The sequence below is a fragment of the Chroicocephalus ridibundus genome, chromosome 2 (genome assembly GCF_963924245.1).
Source record: "Chroicocephalus ridibundus chromosome 2, bChrRid1.1, whole genome shotgun sequence".
Classification (NCBI taxonomy): Eukaryota; Metazoa; Chordata; class Aves; order Charadriiformes; family Laridae; genus Chroicocephalus; species Chroicocephalus ridibundus.
The window spans coordinates 18,090,635-18,111,048 of record NC_086285.1 but is presented as its reverse complement, the minus strand read 5'-3'; the positions used below and the strand labels follow the sequence as shown (position 1 = coordinate 18,111,048).

The window sequence follows — 20,414 nt, the reverse complement described above, 5'->3', positions numbered from 1 at the left end:
AAGGAAAGGTTTTATGCCTAGAAGTCAACACTATTAAATGCCACCGAATGCAAAAGGCAAGCAATGACTGACAGCCTTCCACTGCCATCACCCCGCTACTGCAGGCCCTAATGCTCATGTCTGAAAACAGGTTCTTCACCTTGTTTTTAGACAGACCCAAGAAAAATCTCATGTGCGATCGAAGATCACAGTATTGACCCAGCCGGCATCTGGAAGTAACGATAAAGCTCTTGTCCCCGTGGAACAGTCACTTCACTCTTTATGCGATTATCGCTACCAATGTGCTGGCACAAAATGAATTCCTAGCACAGATTAGCTGATTTGAAAGATGCCCCCGTAAAGGCAACAGGTAATTTGGAATTACGTGGAATTATCAGCAGAAAATCAAGTCTGAATTTTCAGGGAAATTATTTAACCCAAGTTAGCTCACTGTCAGTAACTCCTTTATGGCAAATTGAAAGTGAATGGGCAGACCCGTGAAAAGCACTATTTGAGTTTATGTGGTTTTGCTGCACCCTATAGTATACAAAGAAAAATGGGGGTGTCTTAAATTCCCCTTCCCTCCCAATTTAGAATACTTAAAAAGAAATCATCAAACACAAGTGGATTTCTTTTTGAAAACCCAAAGAGTTGCTTTCTGAAAAAGCAGCTTCTCTTGTACTGCTGCCAGCCCTGCTTAAACTATGAGGTATATATAATCTGGCAAGAATTTCTCCTTATGAGATGTTCAGCTCCAGTACTTTCAGTTACATGTGCAGTGCAGCTCCTCATTTAGAGCTTTAAAAATGGAAGAAGGTTAGACTGGACCTTGAGAGCTGGAAAATATTTTCAGTGTTGCTAGCCAAAAGTGTAAGCTACCCTAAATGAGACATATACAGATGTAATAGCATAGCTCAGTTTAAAATGCTTTTAAAGGGAAAAATAAGGAGTTTGGGAGCCATATGGTGATCAGACTGAGAAAATGTTTAAAGGTATACCATGCAAAAGCACTAAAAATAATACAAGCTCCTTCAGCAAGGCTTTTTCACTGTTTTTTGGGTTGGGTTGTTGATTTTTTTTTTCAGTTTTAATGTAGTAACACTGATTGGTGAGCATCACCCAGGATTTCACAGATGTGAGCTTTATTAGTTCATCCATTTATCTGCTGATTCCAGAATATAAACATTATAAACCTCTATTTTTAAAGACAGAAACACTAGCCTGTAAAATAAATTATTAATAAGAGAGTTTGAAACATCAGTAATATTTTTGCATACCTTTCCATTAAACAAAAGCACATGCACATGTCGAATGTAAGTACTTCAATAAACCTTATTTTAATTCATTCTCTATTGAAAATGCAAAGACGAATACCAGTATTTGTCTACACACATGTAGACTATGCACATTAAGGCTGACCCTACACCCAAATTAATCCCACCTATAAGACAGTCACTAATAAGAACCGAGCTCGGGGACTCAGAGTGAGAGGTAAGGAAGAGCTGTGGAATTTGCACGAGCAGAACATGTGAACGACTCTTTTAAATCACAATTGTTTTCACCCAAGTTCAGCTATGGAAATCAGGTGTCTAGTTCAAGCTAGGTGTCTAGGTTCGTTCCTCCTACCGTGAATGAAAAGAAAGAGGCAGCTTTGGAGAATGAATCATCCTTTCATTAAGAAAGGCATCTTAAATAGATGGCACAGTTTATTCTCCAGAACTGCCTATTTTTCTCTTGACTATAGATGCAGCATTGAGATTAGCTTTCAAATGGCTAAATTTATGTGAAATGAACCTGTGTGATGAAGAAGCAACCATCTTAATGTGAAGAAGCATCCTATCCTATGCCAACTGTGTGACAGCTCTAACAAACCTGGAATATCACTTGGGAGCTGGAAGTAGTGAGAAGTCAGGAGCCAAACTCCTGGTCGCCTGGCTGTACATCCCAGATATCAGGAATGCTTATCAGGAAAACTGAAGTGGCTGAAAAGGCCCTGGAGAGGTGGGCTTAAGCAAAACCCCTCCAAACTACCTGATAAAAAGCCTAATTATAGCCAGGTTAATTTTAGACTATCTCTGAAAAGAGACGTGTCTACTTCTCTCTACATAAGGTTCAGCGATGTTATAAATTACTTTGTTCAGATAAAACCTCCTAACACAAAATTTCATCTCACTTGAGTGAAACACTGCTAGAATGGCATTCACTAATAGAGTATTTATAAAAAAAATGTGGAGAGATTAACAAAAAGTTTAAATCATCTCTTCCAAAAAACTGGAGGGAAGTTTATCACTGACTTCTGAACTGATGAAATCTGGCAAACAGAATGCCCTCCCACAAACTATGCGTGTCCCTCCTCTTAAGTTGATTACTCCTGGGAACTCAGGCTTCATTAATATGTGATTAACACCAGCTCAGAACACTGGTGAGGTGCTTAACTCAGAGAAAAGCACGAACAAGTACAAGAGGAAATGTGGTGCAGTTTTATATAAAAATGGTCACTAGATATATTCCAAAGAAGTTAAGAGAGTGTCTAATTTACTTCACAGAGAGTACCGTTGAAAGTCATCCAAAGGAGATATCCAATTCAAGAACGTCCAGGGTGTGCAGCTGATGTAAAGCTTACTGCTTTGCAGAAAAAGAGTCTCTACTGTTTGCATACAAAGAGAATGAGAATGTATCTGGGGTGAAGGAAGAGTTCAAAGAGCTCGGTATCTTCAAGTCAAGAAAGCAGACAATGTCCATCCCATAAAAATATTGTATGGTACCTCCAAATCTCAACTTCAGTAGCAAGAATCCTGACATAACTATGCAAGTGGAAGCCAGACCTTATGACTGGAGAATAGTGAATAGATAAACTGAGTAAGTAGAGACTCTTTGATCTGTACCCAGCTAACACTATCCAAGACTTAAGAAAAACCTGTGAAGAAAAAGCAATTAAAACAACATGGAAATAAATAAAAAATGAAATTTTAAATAGTTTAGTAAACATAGATAATGGCATATCCTTTCCTTAGTATAACAACTTCAGGAAGCATAGATGCGGTAGATCTAATATACCTAGCATAAACCTGTCTTTCTTTATTCTACTGTGCCATACTCTGGTAAGACCTTGACCTTATCTGAATTACTATCCATGTTTCTTCTCATCTCTACCTAAGAAAAAAAAAATAATCTGGGGAAGGCAAAGACTCAAACAATAGGTTCGTTCTGTATTGTGGTGATAGTGTCATATGAATAACTGACTACCAATCTGCCACAAAGAAAGTAATGTTTGACTTAAACATTAATAATTTTAAAATGGATTGAAGGTGGATTATGGAAGAGGAGGACGCTATTCTTCGAAGTCCTCCTGGATGGCAAGTAACACACAAAACAGAACTCACCATAAGCTCTTCTCCAACAAAAATAAAACATCAAAAAAGGCTAGGGATTTGGGAAGACCACAAACAGTCCTTTCCCCTACAGTAACATACAGTCTTTGACATATTGGTTGAAAGGAAGCTTTTGGAAGTCATTTAGGCCGATCTCCTGCTCAGAGCAGGACTACTGTCAATGCCAGATCACATCAGCCACTGCCTTATGGAATAGGTTGGAGATACCACATCTCTGGCCAGCCTGTTCCAGTGCTGTACTTCCCACTGAATGAAATTTCATCATTCTCAGTCTAAAGATGGCTGCAACTTGTGGCCATTACCCTGTGTTTTGTGTGTTTTAGCACTTTCAGTGCTGAGAAGAGTTTGACTCTACCATCCTTGTGAACTCCCCACTCTCAAGTAGTTGTAGGCTACAATTAGGTCCTGGCTCTTTGCCTCTTCCTAGTAACAGGTCTATCACAGATTCCATTAGACGGCTATTTTCGCCATCGTAATTACACTAAACAGTCTTGACAAACTGAAGACTGAGTTTTCTCACTTTTTTTTTTTATATTTTCCATAGCTGCGTTCTGTCTAGTAAAAGAAAGTTCTAATAAAAAAACCTTATTTGTTACCTCCGTATCACAACAGTCGTACTAAGTTGGATGCACCTTTTCAGAAACTGTACTGGTTTTGCGCTGGATAGAGTTAATTTTCTTCATAGTAGCTTGTATGGTGCTATGTTTTGGATTTGTGATGAAAAGTGTTGATAACACAGGGATGTTTTCATTATTGCTGAGCAGCGCTTACCCAGCATCAAGGTGTTGTCTACTCCTCACCCTGCCCTGCCATAGAGCAGGCTGGGCGTGAACGAGAATTTGGGAGGGGACACAGCTGGGACAGCTGATGCCAACTGACCAAAGCGATATCCCATACCATATGATGTCATGCTCAGCCATAAAAGCTGGGGGAAGAAGGAGAAGAGGGGGGATGTTTGGAGTCATGGTGTGCTGTCTTCCCCAGTCACCATGACGAAGCGTGACGGAGCCCTGCTTTCCTGGGGATGGGTGAACACCTGCCTGCCAATGGGAAGTAGTGAATGAGTTCCTTGTTGTGCTTTGCATGCCTGTAGCTTTTGCTTTGCCTATTAAATCTTTATTTACCCTTATTTCAGCTCATGAGTTTTCTCACTTTTATCCCTCTGATTCTCTCCCACATCCCACTGGGGAAAGTAAGTGAGCGGCTGAGCTGCCTACCGAGGTTAAACCACAACAGACTCACAGGTATGTGGAAGAGTTTAGTATCCCACTGGAGTGAACGGGCAAGAGTGGAATCTGAGAAACAGCCCAAGGATAACCTTTGGCTTAGGCAATTCTATTTGTTCCTTTAAAAGGGCTTAAAAGTCTCAAAAGTAGATATACAGTGCATATATCTCAACAGGGTTTAGAAAATCTCTCCAGTTTTTTTTCGAAGTTGCTATTTATCCGATTCACTTTGAGATACTATTGACTTATAGAATTTGACTCACAAAAGTCTTAGTAGCAAATCATGTTTGAAACATGAAATTATATAAATCCAGATTTTAAGATTTTTCTGACATATATTCAAGAAAAAACAATAATAAAGGTGTTTTCACTAGCACTAAAATTAAGCTGCTCAACTAGAACTCATCTTGTACTATATGTTCAAATTTATTCACACCTGTCAGAATTGATACTCTTTCTGATACTCAATCCTAAAGCAAGTCTGTTTTCTCCCTCAAAGAATTTCTTTGATAAAAAACAGGAAAGCTTAAAGCTGTGATTTAAATATTTGGGGAAAAAAATGTTTAATATGTTAAAACAAAGTAAAAACTTTCCATATGGTCAAACTTTTAATTATGCCCATGGGCACCTACAGGCAGTCAATACCAAAACTTATTTCTTGTTTATTGATGCCAGAAATCTATCAAGAATAACAGTGACAGTAAGACATCTACTGTGGGAGAAGCTACCCCTGTACGTCTAACAGAGGCATCGCGCTCTCTCTGTCATCTCAAGTAGAGAATCACAGCTTTCTCAAAGTAACTTTGCAGATATTTCTTCAAGATTGCTATCCATTAAAACAAATATCCAGTACAACATAAAACAAAGCTCTTACTGGTTTGCAGGAGAAAAAGAGTACAGTTAAATTTTATACAAGATGACTCCCACTCTACAGCAAATAAAAATAACCAAATCAGTAAAGCATTTTAATATTCTTGTAATACAACCTAGGTTTAGTCCTTTCATTTTTCCAGATATCCCCATGAAGATATTAACTTTCTAGTATTCATAATCCAAAGTACAACAACAGACATCTTAAATTTGCCCAGATTTCGATTCAAGTATTTTAAAATATGTTTTTATGCTTTCTTTTCAGTGTATCGAAAGGTCACTTTTTTTTACATGAATGCTAACAGGCACAGTTCACAACAAAGGTCAGGATTTCTTTGGGGATTCATTCTCCCTCTCTCATTTTAATACAAGTTCATGATTTGAATTCAAGATAAAAGATTAGTATGTTATTGATCTAAATGCTGAGACTGGCCCATGTGCTCAAACACCGCGAATGAACAAATTACTCATTTCATGTGCTTTACTACTAATGACTGCGAATGGAAGTCACAAGTGTATTACTGAATGTTATGAATAAACATGCGTAATGTCCGTCTACCCGCATTTCAAGTTAATGTCACCCATTCATATTCATAATCTGAACACTCCCCACCCTGTGCACAAACATAAAAACTCAAACCAAAAGACAGGGGTTGCTTACCAATGGTTCCCTGTTTTTGACGAGCCTGATTATTTTAACAGAATCTTCTTCCTCATCAATATCATCAGGCATGGGGGGCAAGACAGGATCATAGTTCTTCTGAGCAACAGTATCATGTACAAACAGCAAAGCCTGGAAACATTAATAGTCAGTGTATTATTTGGCATCTGAAAAGTTTATGAAAGACAAAGCAGAGGATATTATTCACAGTCTACTAGCTCTACTAGCGTGATGGACGTAGATTGAATATAATTCTTGTATACAATTTTAACACATGTCAAACTGATGAAAGAACTCCATGAAGTATGTTTTCATATACACAATGTATGCATCTAGTAAATTGTGGATACAGAACAATGGCTTCATACACATGAATATATCAGTGCTTTGCACATTGACTTGAAATTACAAGAATTATGATCAAGAGAAAACCCAAGCGTCCTGAAGTAAGAACATCATTCTACTTGCCCTATATAAAAATTTCTTTGATCCAGTAAGCAGTCCTATGAAACAAATAAGCAAAATAAGCATCTTCCAGTACTTCTGTTAAAGCATGAGATGTGTAACATTAAGCTGTTGTCCAACCATTCCCTTCAGTGGGGCTCTGGAAGCTTACCTGGTTACTGGAACCCTTTCATACTAGCTGCCTTTCATACGAGCTCCAAATAATCTTAGGAATTTTTAATTTATTGTGGAATTCATGATTGAGATTGAGGAACATATAGCTGAAACAACTTGGTTCAAGAAGGTGCTCACCAACCACCTGTCGCATGTCTTGCCTCCTTTCTCTCTCAGTTGCTTCTGCAGTTCATGTATAACTTGAGCAATAGTGTTTTTTCAAAGAAAAGCCTAACAAAGCCTGAGAAAAGGTTCAATCTTAAAATAATTTATGAACTTGGAGAAATTAAAAAAAACCTTGGAAGTCAAAGAAAGTTAGAAATCTCATTCTCCTAAGGCTCTAAAGAACCTCAGGTATAACGTAAAATTCACAGCTTTTTCTAGATACAGAACTCAAAGTTCTGTTCTGTTTTGAAAAGTCTTCATTATTTATAATACCTTTTAAAGTGGTGAAAAATGGTTCAGTAACGCTTTTAGTTTTGTAGTGAAAACTATGCATTATAGCAGGAATAACAGCAACAGCCATACACATAATTCTATCTATGGCTTTTAGTTGCTTCTGTTCTCAAGTAGTTGCTCCTAAATACTTGAATATTTTACATTCTGACCTGATATTTTTTCCCCAAAGAGTCAATATTACAAAAGTTCGAGTCTAAATAGCAGAGGTAATTTGCAACGATAAAGCATTTTGGAAAACATTGAGATATTTAGGATAAAGCAGAACAAATCAACGTTGTTGACATGGATGATATCAGATGATATTATACCAATGACTGTAATAATGAATCTATTGTAACAATTACAATAATGGTTAAGAAGAAACTCCTTAATAAAGAACAGAAAATGGCTACATTTCTCTGATGCCAGTTTACTTGCTACTTAATAAAAGGCAGATAATATTAGACTAAGTACACAAACGACCAGAAACTGTATGTTATCAAGGATAGTGTAAATGTTTTAAAAAAGCATTACACTTCCATTATGCTATTCCGGGTTTTTTTTTCCTGAATGGAGGAGATTGTAACAACAGAAAACAATTTCCAGGCAATGCTGCAAGCTATCATGTCAAAAGCAGAAGGCAAAGCGTGTATGGTAATCTTGAAATTCTGCAGTTTAAATTTGAAGTTAAGTCTTCAACAACATAAACACAGAGGAAGATCATGCCTGCTTCACTGTAATTTGCTATTGTTTTACTAATTTCTATGCATATTGTACAAATTGATAAAATTGTTTCAACACAATCTAACTAATTATTTCTGGTTTTCTTCCCAAGGCACAGTTATATATTTTTACTATTTACCATCAGAAATTACCAGCTCTCTCCCACCAAAGATTAGTTTTACTTTAGATCTGAGCTAAAAATCTCAGGCTAGCAATTACGGTTCCTCCTGGAAATATGCATTATGAAGCATTACGTATGTAAAAGCCATGCAATCACATGCAGTCCTCTAAAGATGTATGTGAAATATCAAAGATATAGTAAAACAAAAGTAGCGTTTGCTTTTACTTCAGGCTTCAGTTAAGACTTCTAAAACTAGTCTTCTGCAATTACATTTTTCCACATAAAGCTAGGGCACATTCATGGACTGGCTCAATTTAATGAGGTTCTATATTGCAGTTTAAAAACAATCAGGCAGATAGAGAAAACAGATGAAAATAATCTAAAGCACCACTTCCAGAGTAAAGGGTAGCAACTTAAAACATGTTCAAAAGAACCTACCCTTGACAATGAAACTTGCAAACCAGATTCTGTCCACTACTGCAGTGAGTTATGCCACCAGTGTTAATGAGATACTTCCCATCTCTGACTGCCCGATCAAGCTCCTGGACACCGCACGCAAAAGAACGATGCAGCCCAAGTATTACAAACCAATGCCAATCAACGTCTGGTATTTATGATGCTTTTCTGCACTCACAACAACTGGAACTTATCAACCCTTTCCCTCCTCCTCCCAAAAAAACATATTAAACCACAACGTACTACAGTTTTCAACATAAGATCTTTTACCCAAACTCTGGTATTATTTTATCTTGGTGCAAAGATGCATATTTTAGGCAAGAGTACGAATGCCAGAAATGATGTGTCTTTTCTCAGTCAAGTTTCCAGTAAAGCTTCTGTCATCACAACTTGTTTATGCTGTATACCGAATATATTAAGATTTCTTTCCTGCTCGTCTTCCATTATTGCTTCTTCTAACACACTACTCCCTGTCCACTGTAGTTGCTCTTGAAATAGTCAGCAGTATAGACATTAGTCAGCAGCATAGACATCCAGCAATAATTAATCCGCAAGCAAAACTTATAAAGCTATTTTGATTTCACTTAATGTATTCAACTAGAGGTGATGAGAGCCTGTCCTCGAGAGAACTTCCTAATGTCCTGAACACACGAAAAAATGACCATATTCACAGAGTAAAGGGACATTTCTTCAGCAGATTCTTTGTGCTGTGCAGTTAATATAGTGTATGATTAGTCCAAAAAGCTATCTATCAGACTAGACTTTTATAGAAAAGGTTGGGACTTTTTTAAAAACAAACAAATTACAAATGCCAAGAAATAAAAACTGGATCCTATCACGAATAAAATTTGCACAGAATAATTGTGCAGCAAATGCGCAAGGCAACATAAAGGTAGTAATGTTCTCTTGTACATAAGTGATCTATTTATTCACTGCAGTTTTATACTCCATGATACTAATTTTTGCCTATCACAAGAAACTGCAAGAAGTGCAGATGACATTTTACTATTTTTTTATATTTTATTTTTGTTTTCAAATACACAACTCTTTGAAACTATGCATGGTTGATCCAAGATTAGGGTCATGTATATTTAAGCAACTCTGGAGAAAAAGATTTTATTTCAGCTCTAAGTTCTACGCTTATGATTCACTAATGCAAACATGGTCCATATTTAGAACTTGAAAGAAGGTATGATTCAAACTCCTGCACTACCTAAATATAAATATTGATGTTCAGCTAAATTCTTAGACATGATCTAGCTGGAAATGAATACTTTCATCAGACCTCTGAAATGTCTAAGAATTAGTGCTGTATTTTTCATATTAAAGCTATCACTGATCATTTCACAGTTTATAAATTGAAATTTTACACTATCAACTTACACAAAGAAAATCTGACATTGGAAACATTCAGAGTTCTTTTTCTTAAACTGTTTTGAAACTTTTAATGTTTATTTAAATTGAGAATGTTGTTAATGAAAACACTTCTATATTTTGAAAAATGCGTATCATTTAATTACACTGACCACATTTTTGCTCCTCTAAAACAATGACAAATTTTATATTATTTTTTGCTTCTGTTTATATTTTGAGATCTGTAAAAGTAAAAATACTCCAAGTAGCCCCTGACTCGCAAACACAGCTCTTTTATGTTTTTACATTCTCATTATCAAATAAAAAAGAAAAAAAAAATCTCAATTTAAGCCTTATTTTTCAGAAATATTTTTTATTTACTAGAAAAACATTTTAGAAAACAGTAAGTTAAATAAAGAAACCAGACAGAATGGACAAAGAAACAAAAGCAGCCTTTTTCTATATGGTACTTTAAAAAACAAGATTAGAATATTAAATAATTAATGGTCAAGATTATTGACATAAAATTTGTAGGGACTCAAACCACCTTTTATGAGAGGCAACAGCTGCAGCAGACTGTGACCCCGCCAACCCAGCTGCTGGCTCCCTCGCTGATGGAGTCCATTACTGCCCTGGCAGCAGAGTCAGCAAAATGGAACAAAATGGGCCATGACTTCGCTGTCCCAGTCCACAGCTTGGATCATTAGCAGCAGCCACCTTCTCTGGCAGCTCAAGTTGAACTCCATCAGGTGAGACAGAGACATTTTCCCACCTCTTTGCTTTGCTGTGGTGACAGTAACTTCCACTGCGGCTGGCACAGAGAAGTTACACCGGAGGAGAAAAGCAACTTCATCAGCAACCACAGCAACTCGCCTGGCAGAGCTTGTCCTCCAGAGAGCTCTGGCCATATTATGTTTTCCTTTGTGATAAGGTTACAGCAGAAATACAAAAAGACAAGACGAAAATGTTGGTGGAGAAAATTATTCAAGACTGGAAAGGCCGATTTATGAGTAAGTTGCATAATGTTAAAATGAAGGTGAATTAAGTCATCCAGCAACAGACATCAAAGAAGGAAAGCTGAAAGAGCTGGGAGGAGACTGAACCCACTGAGGGAAAAGACCGTCAAGAGTATCAGAATGGAAGGAGAAGCACAGGAGTCGTAACAGCCAAACACATGCAAGAATTTAGAAAGCAGGAGAACAAAACCAGCAGAAAGCTGACGCATAATGGTGATGGCATACAAGGCTCTAGGCACAGAAAAGCAATTTGACTTGGGAACAGTTTGGAGAAGGGATAAAAATATAAGGTTTCAGAATCAAGCTATATGTTTAAGAACAAATGTAACAGGGCAAAAGGGAGATAAAAATTTAGATTGCGGGCAGGGAGAACGACCTTTCTTCTACAGGAGAATTAGTCTTTAATCCTACTATCTTGCGTAAATAAGCTAGATTTTACATTGATGTACTGATGAATTCCATTCTCCAGTAAAAGGGCGGTAAAACAGCCATCAGAAAAGGGCAGCACATGGCAGCATCTTATCCACCAACACTGGCTGCTGCAGGAGGATGTGCAACCCTAATCCTCACGCAAGAGAAGGGCTAAGAGGGCCATCAAGAACAGGCATCTCAACTGACAGATAAGAAGAACCACATTAGCTGAATTCTCCAGCTTGGCTAAAGCAGGAAGCATGAATCTAGAAGCAGAAGCAAGCAATAAAACTATAGGCAGGAGAAACTCGTTAGTGCTGCTGAAGCAACCAGAGAATGGCTGGGATAACAGTGAACCGAATTATTATTTTTTGGCAGTAGAACCAGTGAGAGAGTACACAAGTTCCAGTAACCACTTATCAGGCAGAAAAGTAGTATTATTGCTTCTGATTCCTTCTGATCTAATCACTTCCCTACAGAAATCTGAGATTTTCTGTTCTGAACAAAATTCCCAAGTTAGATACATACAGTACATAGTGTTAAAGAAATCAGTTAACTTCCAAAGAAATGAGCACATTTTACATTTCCTACTGAAAATAATTTACACTATTCAATCAACATAAGCAAAAAACCTTTGACGGTGATGGTAGGAAACATGAAATAACATCCTTTAAATTAGACATAATTTTCTGTTTGTAATCAGGAAACCAATGGGTGTACCACTTCATGGGGAAAAAAAAAAATCAGGGTTAATTTACTTCTTTCCATGCTTCAAATATTGTATTTTTCCTACATATTCTCTATAAAATCCCCAGAAATGATATATTGTGTGAGAAGATAGCAGTTACATATATACAACAGAGAAAAAACATTCCATGCTTGCAACTGTCCCATCTGTACTTAAACCAGAGTTGTCCTCTAGTTCAAGCTTGTCCAGCTGGCAATTAAATCTCGTTCTCTTCCAATTTGACTTTGATGCAGTTGGGTCACAGTAGTGATTCAAAATATTAAAAACACACTGTACATGTATGGTTTAGTGTTCTTAATATCTAGCATGTTTTAATGTTCTTAGCATAGCAACATCTCAGTTGCATCAATATTCAGTATATATTACTTTTTCCTCTTACCATGGTGGACTTTATTCATGACTATATGAACTTCCTTTCACAAAAGGGTAATTTCCTTGGCTGAAAATGCAGTTTCTTGATTTCAGATTCACCAGTCTGAACTGATGGGTCTACCTGCAGCTGGTAGCCAGACAGCAATAGCCAAGAGAAAAGTGAACTTTCTGCATCTTCAGACTCCTGCTTCCTCTGGCTCATTGTTTGAAGCCCCTGGAGACGCTTCCAAAGTTGAACTACTCTCAGTGTTCACAGAAACACACAGCCCGTCCGTGTCATCTGGTAAAGGTGTTAATATTCTTCCAGATGACAGCCCTATGTTTTTCCTCAGTTGTGGATAATGGCAGAATAAGCTCTGATTTTAAATCAGTAGTGAAGAATCTGAACAAAGTCTCTTTTACATTTGCAACGTGATTCATGTAGATAAAGTGTTCTTGAAGGTTTAAGCCCTATTTAAGTAACTTCCAAGAACACAAATAGATGGTTTTCAGAGTGGAAAATGCAGAGACAGGAGCAACTCTTCCAGTGTCTTGGCAATCCTCGATCAATTACTTTTTTGAAGAAGTGGCAGCATCCTGACAATATTAAGCGTCTACAGTGGTAGCATATCTCTTTTCTTGGTTGAAAAACAGCTGAAGACACACACCCCCAAAAGAAATCAAGTGAAAATATAAACTAAAGAAAAGTAAAAGCTGAGGTTGCAGTTGCTCTTTCTGAAAAAGTGTCTTTTAGAAACAACCCAGCGCTTTTTGACAACAGCATTATGTCTAAACTCTTAAAAACATTTACTGATCCAGAAAATAATAACATATATTTATTTATGATAAGTAGGTCTAAAATTCAGCTACAGATTATTATACTACATGGACACCTAACTAAAAATATCGAACTAGTTCAGTTTTTAAGGTAATTACTTTTGCCTGCTTTGGACTTTTCCTATGTTGAATACTAGAAGTAGTTTTTCTATATATCAATTGCACTAAATTCAAGTATCGTTCTGGAGAACTGAAAAGCTACAGTGAGTGTTACCTTCACTGTTCTATATAAGTAAATCTTTTATAAGTACTTAATAAAGTTGTAACTAAAGAATTATAAAGTATTAAAAATAGATCTGGTACAGCAGCAGAATAAATCCTGCCTCTTAAATAGTAACATTCTTTTTAAAAGGCCAGCAAAATAGCAGGTATAAGAAAAAAGCTTACAATTTTCCAAAATATTTGTGATAAAGATCCTTATAGATTTACAAGTTACACAATCATGGGAATCAGACATAATCAGTCTTGCCACTGACTAGAAACCCAGGAATAAGCAGAAATAGAAAAAGAATAGAAAATAGAAATAGAATAGAAAAAAAAAAGATTACGAGACCACACTGGACCACTACTGAACAGATTCATCAATGAATGAGAAAAGAGAAGGCCGTTCAATAAGTGTATGGAGAGTTCAAATGCAATATGGCCTGGCAAATGCAAAGGAAAAGCACTGCTGCAGGAAAAAGCAGCATAAAAAGACGACAACTGAAAAATGGATTATTTGCTTTGTATTGTGCAGTTTCTCCATTTTCACCAGCTGAACAGAACTGCTACTTGAATGGGATGTGATTTTACCCATAGCGACTTTTCCCTCCTCCTAAATTTCCAGCTTTAGTAATATTGCCAACTTTTATGCGCTGTATGTGAATGCTATAGTTACATGTATGCCATTCAACATTCTTACATGGGCTAGAGTTGGTGCCTTCATGTGGGAAAGTCTGTATATAAAACCAAAGAATGTCTTTGATTTACTTTTCAATTCTTTTATTTTCTGCTGCCAACCTGCCTGGCTTCACTTTTGTTTATTTTATCTATCACTTTGTTTATTATATCTTGGCTGCTAGTGAGCATTCTCCTATCCATATGTCTAGGATTGAGAGACAAGCTGTCCGTTGGACATCAGCTGACTTATCACATGAGACAGACCTGAGAACATTTCCAGGGTAACACGATGGTTGTTACTTAAACATATTCATACAGTATTCTTTCACCTCCTTGACACGATGGTTATGATATGTTGTATATTGTTATATGTATGCTCTGTGAGCTCCTACCACATTAAAAGTGTGCCACAACTGCCTTCTGAATTTCTCCGCCTGTCAGATGTGAAAAATCAAGGCTTTTCTTGCCGTTTTAAAAAGGACTATTTTGCTATTACATTTTTGTTTTGTTTTACTTATTCCATTCCATTAACATGAACATTCCAAAAATAAAGACAGCAACGTATTCTCTCAGTGCTCCCCACCCAAAAAAAGTTTTCTGTAAAAAACTCGTTTGAATTATGGGTGCAAGTGGAAATGGAAATAGGAAGTCAAGGTCTGAAGCCGAAGAGAGTTAAGAATAAAACCGATTTTTCCACTAACAAGGTTGCCAAACTGCATGATGGAGGGCTTCCCAAAGTGGCAAATAGTTTAAAGGCAAATAGTTTAAAGGCAGGAAATACTGGGCAGAAGGATCGCGCTTGCCTGCTAACAAAAGTCTCCCCAGTACTGCCTCCTCTTCCCCAGCTTCATGGCTGGTATGCTCAGAACATCTACGGGTTATCCATCAACCAACAATATCAAACCATCAGTGCTGTGGTCCTTGCTTATTGTTGTGACAATTTGCATATATTGCTTAGGTGGAAAAGACCTGTTTCTTTCTCACTGCTGATACTTCACAGCATACCATCCAAAATCAAGCAGGCTCTTGCAGATTTACAAATTAATGGCACCTGCTTTTACAAAAGATGATTAGGTAGTTAACTTTTCATTTGACTTATGAAGTACAATGTACTCCAGCTCACAATATTAATGAAGTAAAGCTACTTTGTACACCAAAATATTTTAGTATAAGAACACAACTCCTGTAACCTGTCCTACCAGCAAACCTCAAAGACCACTGATGAGTAGAGAGTTATAAATCATGAGAAATTACACTTCTTGCACAGAAATTGTAGTCTGTGTTACCATGTGTGAGCATGAACATTTCATAAAGAGGAGGAGAACAGTCTCCCAGGACATGAGCAAAAATAGAAAACATGGGTGCATTAGGGAAGACAGGTCTCTAAAGGGACGGGGACAAAAGGTCCTCAAGAGCTTGAGATAAAAGTAACAGCCCAAATGTAGCTCAGATGTTAATTGACCCGAAATTTGTATTGGGTTTTCCAGATGCAAAACCTGAACAGTTGTAGGCAAATCCCAACAATTTCCAGTGGAAAATGCTGACTTTGCAGAAACTGCATATTTCAATGAAAAAGCCCTGATGGAAAATCCTCGGCAAGTCTAATTACAAAGGAAATGGTGGAAAGATGACAAAGTTTAGATTAAGATTTTTTTTTAATTACTTGTTACAAGAAATGCTTCATGAATTTTTCAAAGCCAAAAACAGATTTTGCTTTATGTTATTATAGCCCAATATTTTGAGTGCTTTGTATGTTAAAGTTCTTGTAGAAAAATGCCAGCTGTTTCCTGCACAGTAAATTATATTGTCAATTTTTGCCAGTGACTGCAAGGCAGCTTTACGAGGCTCTGCTGATAAGTGCTTAAAATGTTTGTTTTTTTAACAGAACAAGTAGCGCTTTGATCAGAACAGTTTATTAGGCCACTGTGCAAATCTAGTAAGCCTCAGATGGCATGGATGATGGTATCAGGAGTTGTTTATCAAATAAAGGCCAGAATTTACAAACTTCCCTGTAAATACAAGAAAAACAGAACAGCACAGGACAATGGAAAAGTTCTGCTTCAAGCTAAAAGAAGCACTATTTCTTTTTTTAAAGAAACCTAAACAAATATAGGAAACATTTATATGAAGAACAAAGTGCCCTGGCTTCATTATCTGCAGTTTTAGTTTTGTTTAACTCCTAGTTCTATTCTGAAGGAAAACCAAGAAGGTACTTATTAGTTGAAAATGTTTACCAATGCAAATTGTTTATGCTTTCTGAAACTGAAAGTCACTTACATCTCAAATGACTTGCAAATATAACAGCAAGAGTAAATCCTATTTACAATTTTCTGGTGAATGCATCTTTGCCATTTGAATGCAATTTAAAAAAAAACTGAAAACAACTTAAAGAATCTGTATTTCCTCTGAACAGCACACTGAATTTGTCCATGGATAAGTCAATCTGAAAGCATTCCCAGTCATACGAGAGCGGTTTTCCCTTCATGCTGCAAGTTAACTTAAAATTACTTCCAAAACTCTATTCATTCTACAGCAATGAAAGAGAAGCCAAGAAAAATAATTCAAATATGTCCACCGCTTGTCCCCTCTATGGCTACAGGTACAGGGCCCAAACTCATCCAAAAACTTCACATTCTCGTGCACCCTGATGCACTGAGGTCATTCTCAGCCCTGCCTTCTGCCCTTCTTCAGGTACCTGGTTTATGTTTCAGATTAGCAGCTGGCAAACTTTTCAGCGCGCATAAACAGAAGATAAACTCAGCTGAAACAGGCAGAACCACCACTGGCATTCTTAGGAGGTTAAAAAAGCTTAATTTCCTCTGGGTCATAAGAAGTATAAACATCCTTCAGAATAGTTTTAGCACAGTGGCATAAACTTTTAAAATAATTACTGTTCTGCCCATTACGTCGATGACCACAAAGGACTTATTTTATACGAATTTAAAACACACTAAGTTTACCCTAATAGGGATTAACTTCAAATGGTAAGTTGCTCATTTCAATAAGTAATGATCAGGAATGTGACTCCTGTTATAAACGTGAAGTTAAGAGCTAGTTAGATCTGAATAATATATCCCAAGTCTGTCTCAAAGTGAGTATAATTAGGATAATATTTTTCAATGGACTAAAAGATGGTCCATTCTTTTTAGTCTTTTTTGTTTACAGCCACACCAACAAAATAAGTGCCTAAAATGTTAATTCCTATAGTTAATTGTTTTAGTTTTTCAGATTTCAAATAACTTTAAAAATAAATAACGATTATGCTCTTGTGCTATGGCACCTAACACTTAGAATGGAAACGCTAGTAGCACTACACAGATTATCTAATACGCAATTAATTTAAAGCACCAGCTCCTAAATTGAACAAAGGATTTAAAAAAAAAGTCTAAACATGTGTCAGAAAAAAGGCCAGCAGGCAGGGTCTGCGCTCAGCAAGTTTTACACAGGTGCATCAAGCTCCCGTCGGCCTTGTGAGACCTGAGCAGGAGAAGGGGAAGAGCTGGAGATGCTGCCAACCCAGAGGCTGTCCACAGCCTCTCCCACTGCAGCGCGAAACACTCGGCCAGTGCTGCTGCTACAAAACCCATAAACACAGGCAGCCACGGAAGACCGAAACTTCACTTTCAGTAATCTAAAATAAGTTTACAGAGAGCTCCAGCAGGCAGATCCATGTCCTCCCTTCGGTCCAAACACCATTCAGAGTAGAGCCACGCAGCACTGCCCACGGGCTGGCCTGGCCATGAATTTATATATCTTTATGTTTTATACCTTTAAGATATCTTTAAGGTTTATATTTTATCACAACTTAATAAAGCCAACCAAACAAAATCTCCACATCCCTCACAGCTTTAAGAAACACAAGCACAGCAATGTAAGTTTCAGTACATCTACTTCTGGTTATTTACCATCATTCTAACTTTAACATTTTAAACTCTTAAGCCGTTTTTTTTAACAACCAGCTCAGGAGGCCTTATAAACTTGCATACGTGTACTCTGGAAGTGTAAGCATTTATTAACAGTTATCTTCCTCAACTGATTGCAAACATCTGATCGCACACTTGCCGTTATAACAGAAAAGAACTGAAGATATACAGACAACAAGACGCATGCAAAGAGCTAATTTCTGGTCTGCTTAAAAATCAAATGCTGCATTGAACTGGATTCAGGTTCTAAGGTATGGAAATACTGTTCTACTTGCTGTTATCTTTAACAAGGTATAGCAGGATTACAGAATGTAAACTGTAAGTCTTCACTCAACGTTGGAAATTAAAAACAATAGATGTGGCTGGCCTGCATCCATGGGACGCAATTATATTTTAAATCTAGAACGTAAACGCAGTATCTCACACGCAGATAAACAAATCCACTTGATTTCCCACAGCTACGTGCTCTGTTCTACTTAGAGAGTTCTGTTTTAATCAGACAAGGTAAACCACAACCATTATTAGTTCATTTAATTATGTTAACGGATGCCACATTTTAGAGCAGGAAAAAAACCCCATTCAGTGTAACTGGATATTGCATCCAGTTTTTAAAAGACCAGAAATGCCCGATTTATTTTTTTCTGAAAGAAAATACACCTGACAAAACCTTCGAACGACTTTTGAGATTTTGAAAATCTCAGATCTGATAAATATAACTGCCTCAGAGAAATTATTTTCTTCTTTAAAACATCTCTCTATGGACAGAAACCAAGAATACCTCAAATTTGTCAAAGCTTTACTCATCAGATGCAAACACTCAGGAATATATAAAACATAACAATTTTGTAAAACAAAATGAAAATACAGAAATATTCATCTACTGAGGCATTTGCTGGAAACCTCTCCCAGCCTTTTTTGGCACGTTAACCAAGCCTGTGAAGTTACAATCATCTTCCTAGACCTGCCCCTTTACACCATCAAACTTGTGGAAGCAGTGATGTAGGGCAGTAAACTAATCCTAACCATCCTTCATCATACCATCAACATTAGAGCCGAGCTGTAGGAAAGTGGAAGCTCCAGCTAACACTGCAGTTATAAGCCAGGTCAGGAGAGGAGAATTTTCCCTGCAGAATAACATGGAGCCAGTTTAAGTCAATCCCACATTAAGCCATATACAAGTTTTTAGATAAAGCCTACGCAAAATCATTGGAAAAGACATCAATTATGCCAAGTAATTTCAGACATGTGGAAAAGAGTTGTTCTAGTCATCATTTTGCCCCGGGAATCTAGAAGGAAAGAAACAAAGAAACTGTCTCCAGCCATCAAGCTAATAGTGAAGGCCTAGAAAATCTTATGCAACGTATGCCATAAGCTCAGATACAGTTGAACAGACCCGAGGGCGCCTCTGGGTAGGAACTGGAAATACTGAGCCCCACGTTGTCATCTGGTCAACATAATGGAGGAGGGAGCAGAGATATTTACCATCTCTCCCAGGCATGAGAAGGTGGATGGAGAAGATAATGAATAGGAAAAAGTATCAGGTATACCGTCAGTTCTTTCCCCGAACTCCCACAAACACCTGCAAGCTGCGCAGGGCAGGGAATTGTGTGTGCCTCGTGCAGGATCAGGCAGTCTGGCCACGCCAAGGGCTCGGTGCCCTGCACCTGGCCATCTCCTCCTGCAGCCAAGACGGACATTTGCTGAGTTACTGCGGTTGTTCAGGCACATTAACCACGCTGAGGGTAAAGCACTTCTTCTCCTGAAATCCCACTAAGATTATCACACTGCATTTAATCGCTTTCAAGGAACAGTCAGTGAGAGAGAGTGAGTGAATGAGAAAGAAAGTGAGTGAGGGCAGGGGAGCAAGGAGGGGAGAGAGAAAGAGAAAGCAAAAAACGGGGAGGTGCACTTGCGGCATACGAGCTGTCTCCAGACTCAATCCACTAAAGCTTAAGAAGTATGAAATGCACGTGGACAGTCGCTAAGGAAACACCTACAGTGAAGCTTAGAATCTCTGCAATTTGATGCACCAACACACCAACATTTCCTCTTGCAATGCACCACTGGCACTGCTTACCCCTTCAGCAAAAAGCAGCTTGTAACTTTGCAAACTATGGAATAACCAACTGTGAAAAAAAAATCTTTAAAAAAGAGGCATACTTGGCCTTTGAAATTCTGTAGCACTTTAAGGCTATTGTAGTGTCCATGTTTTGAGATCAGTGTTTTACAGGTTATATAAAGAAGCAACTGTCTTAAAAAGGGCTCCTTTCCACCCACAGTTTTTCCTCTAAACTTATCAACTGCTGCATTTTATTAGCATTGCAATATGCAACTACAGCACTAAGTTCTTTGTTCTCTTTAAAGTGGAAAAGTAATCTGATAGTGTGCATTAGGAATGATACACAGAGGAGA

The 20,414-nt window shown here is 37.5% G+C and overlaps 1 protein-coding gene across 4 annotated transcripts in view; it reads right to left on the bottom strand.

The window, feature by feature from the left end:
- Positions 1-20,414, bottom strand: part of MPP7 (MAGUK p55 scaffold protein 7) — a 155,170-nt gene that overhangs the window by 42,707 nt on the left and 92,049 nt on the right. For all 4 annotated transcript variants that reach the window (XM_063324580.1, XM_063324579.1, XM_063324582.1 and 1 more), the window contains one exon: positions 6,129-6,260. In XM_063324580.1, coding sequence (XP_063180650.1) covers positions 6,129-6,260 — 132 coding nt within the window. The remainder of the gene's footprint in view (positions 1-6,128; positions 6,261-20,414) is intronic.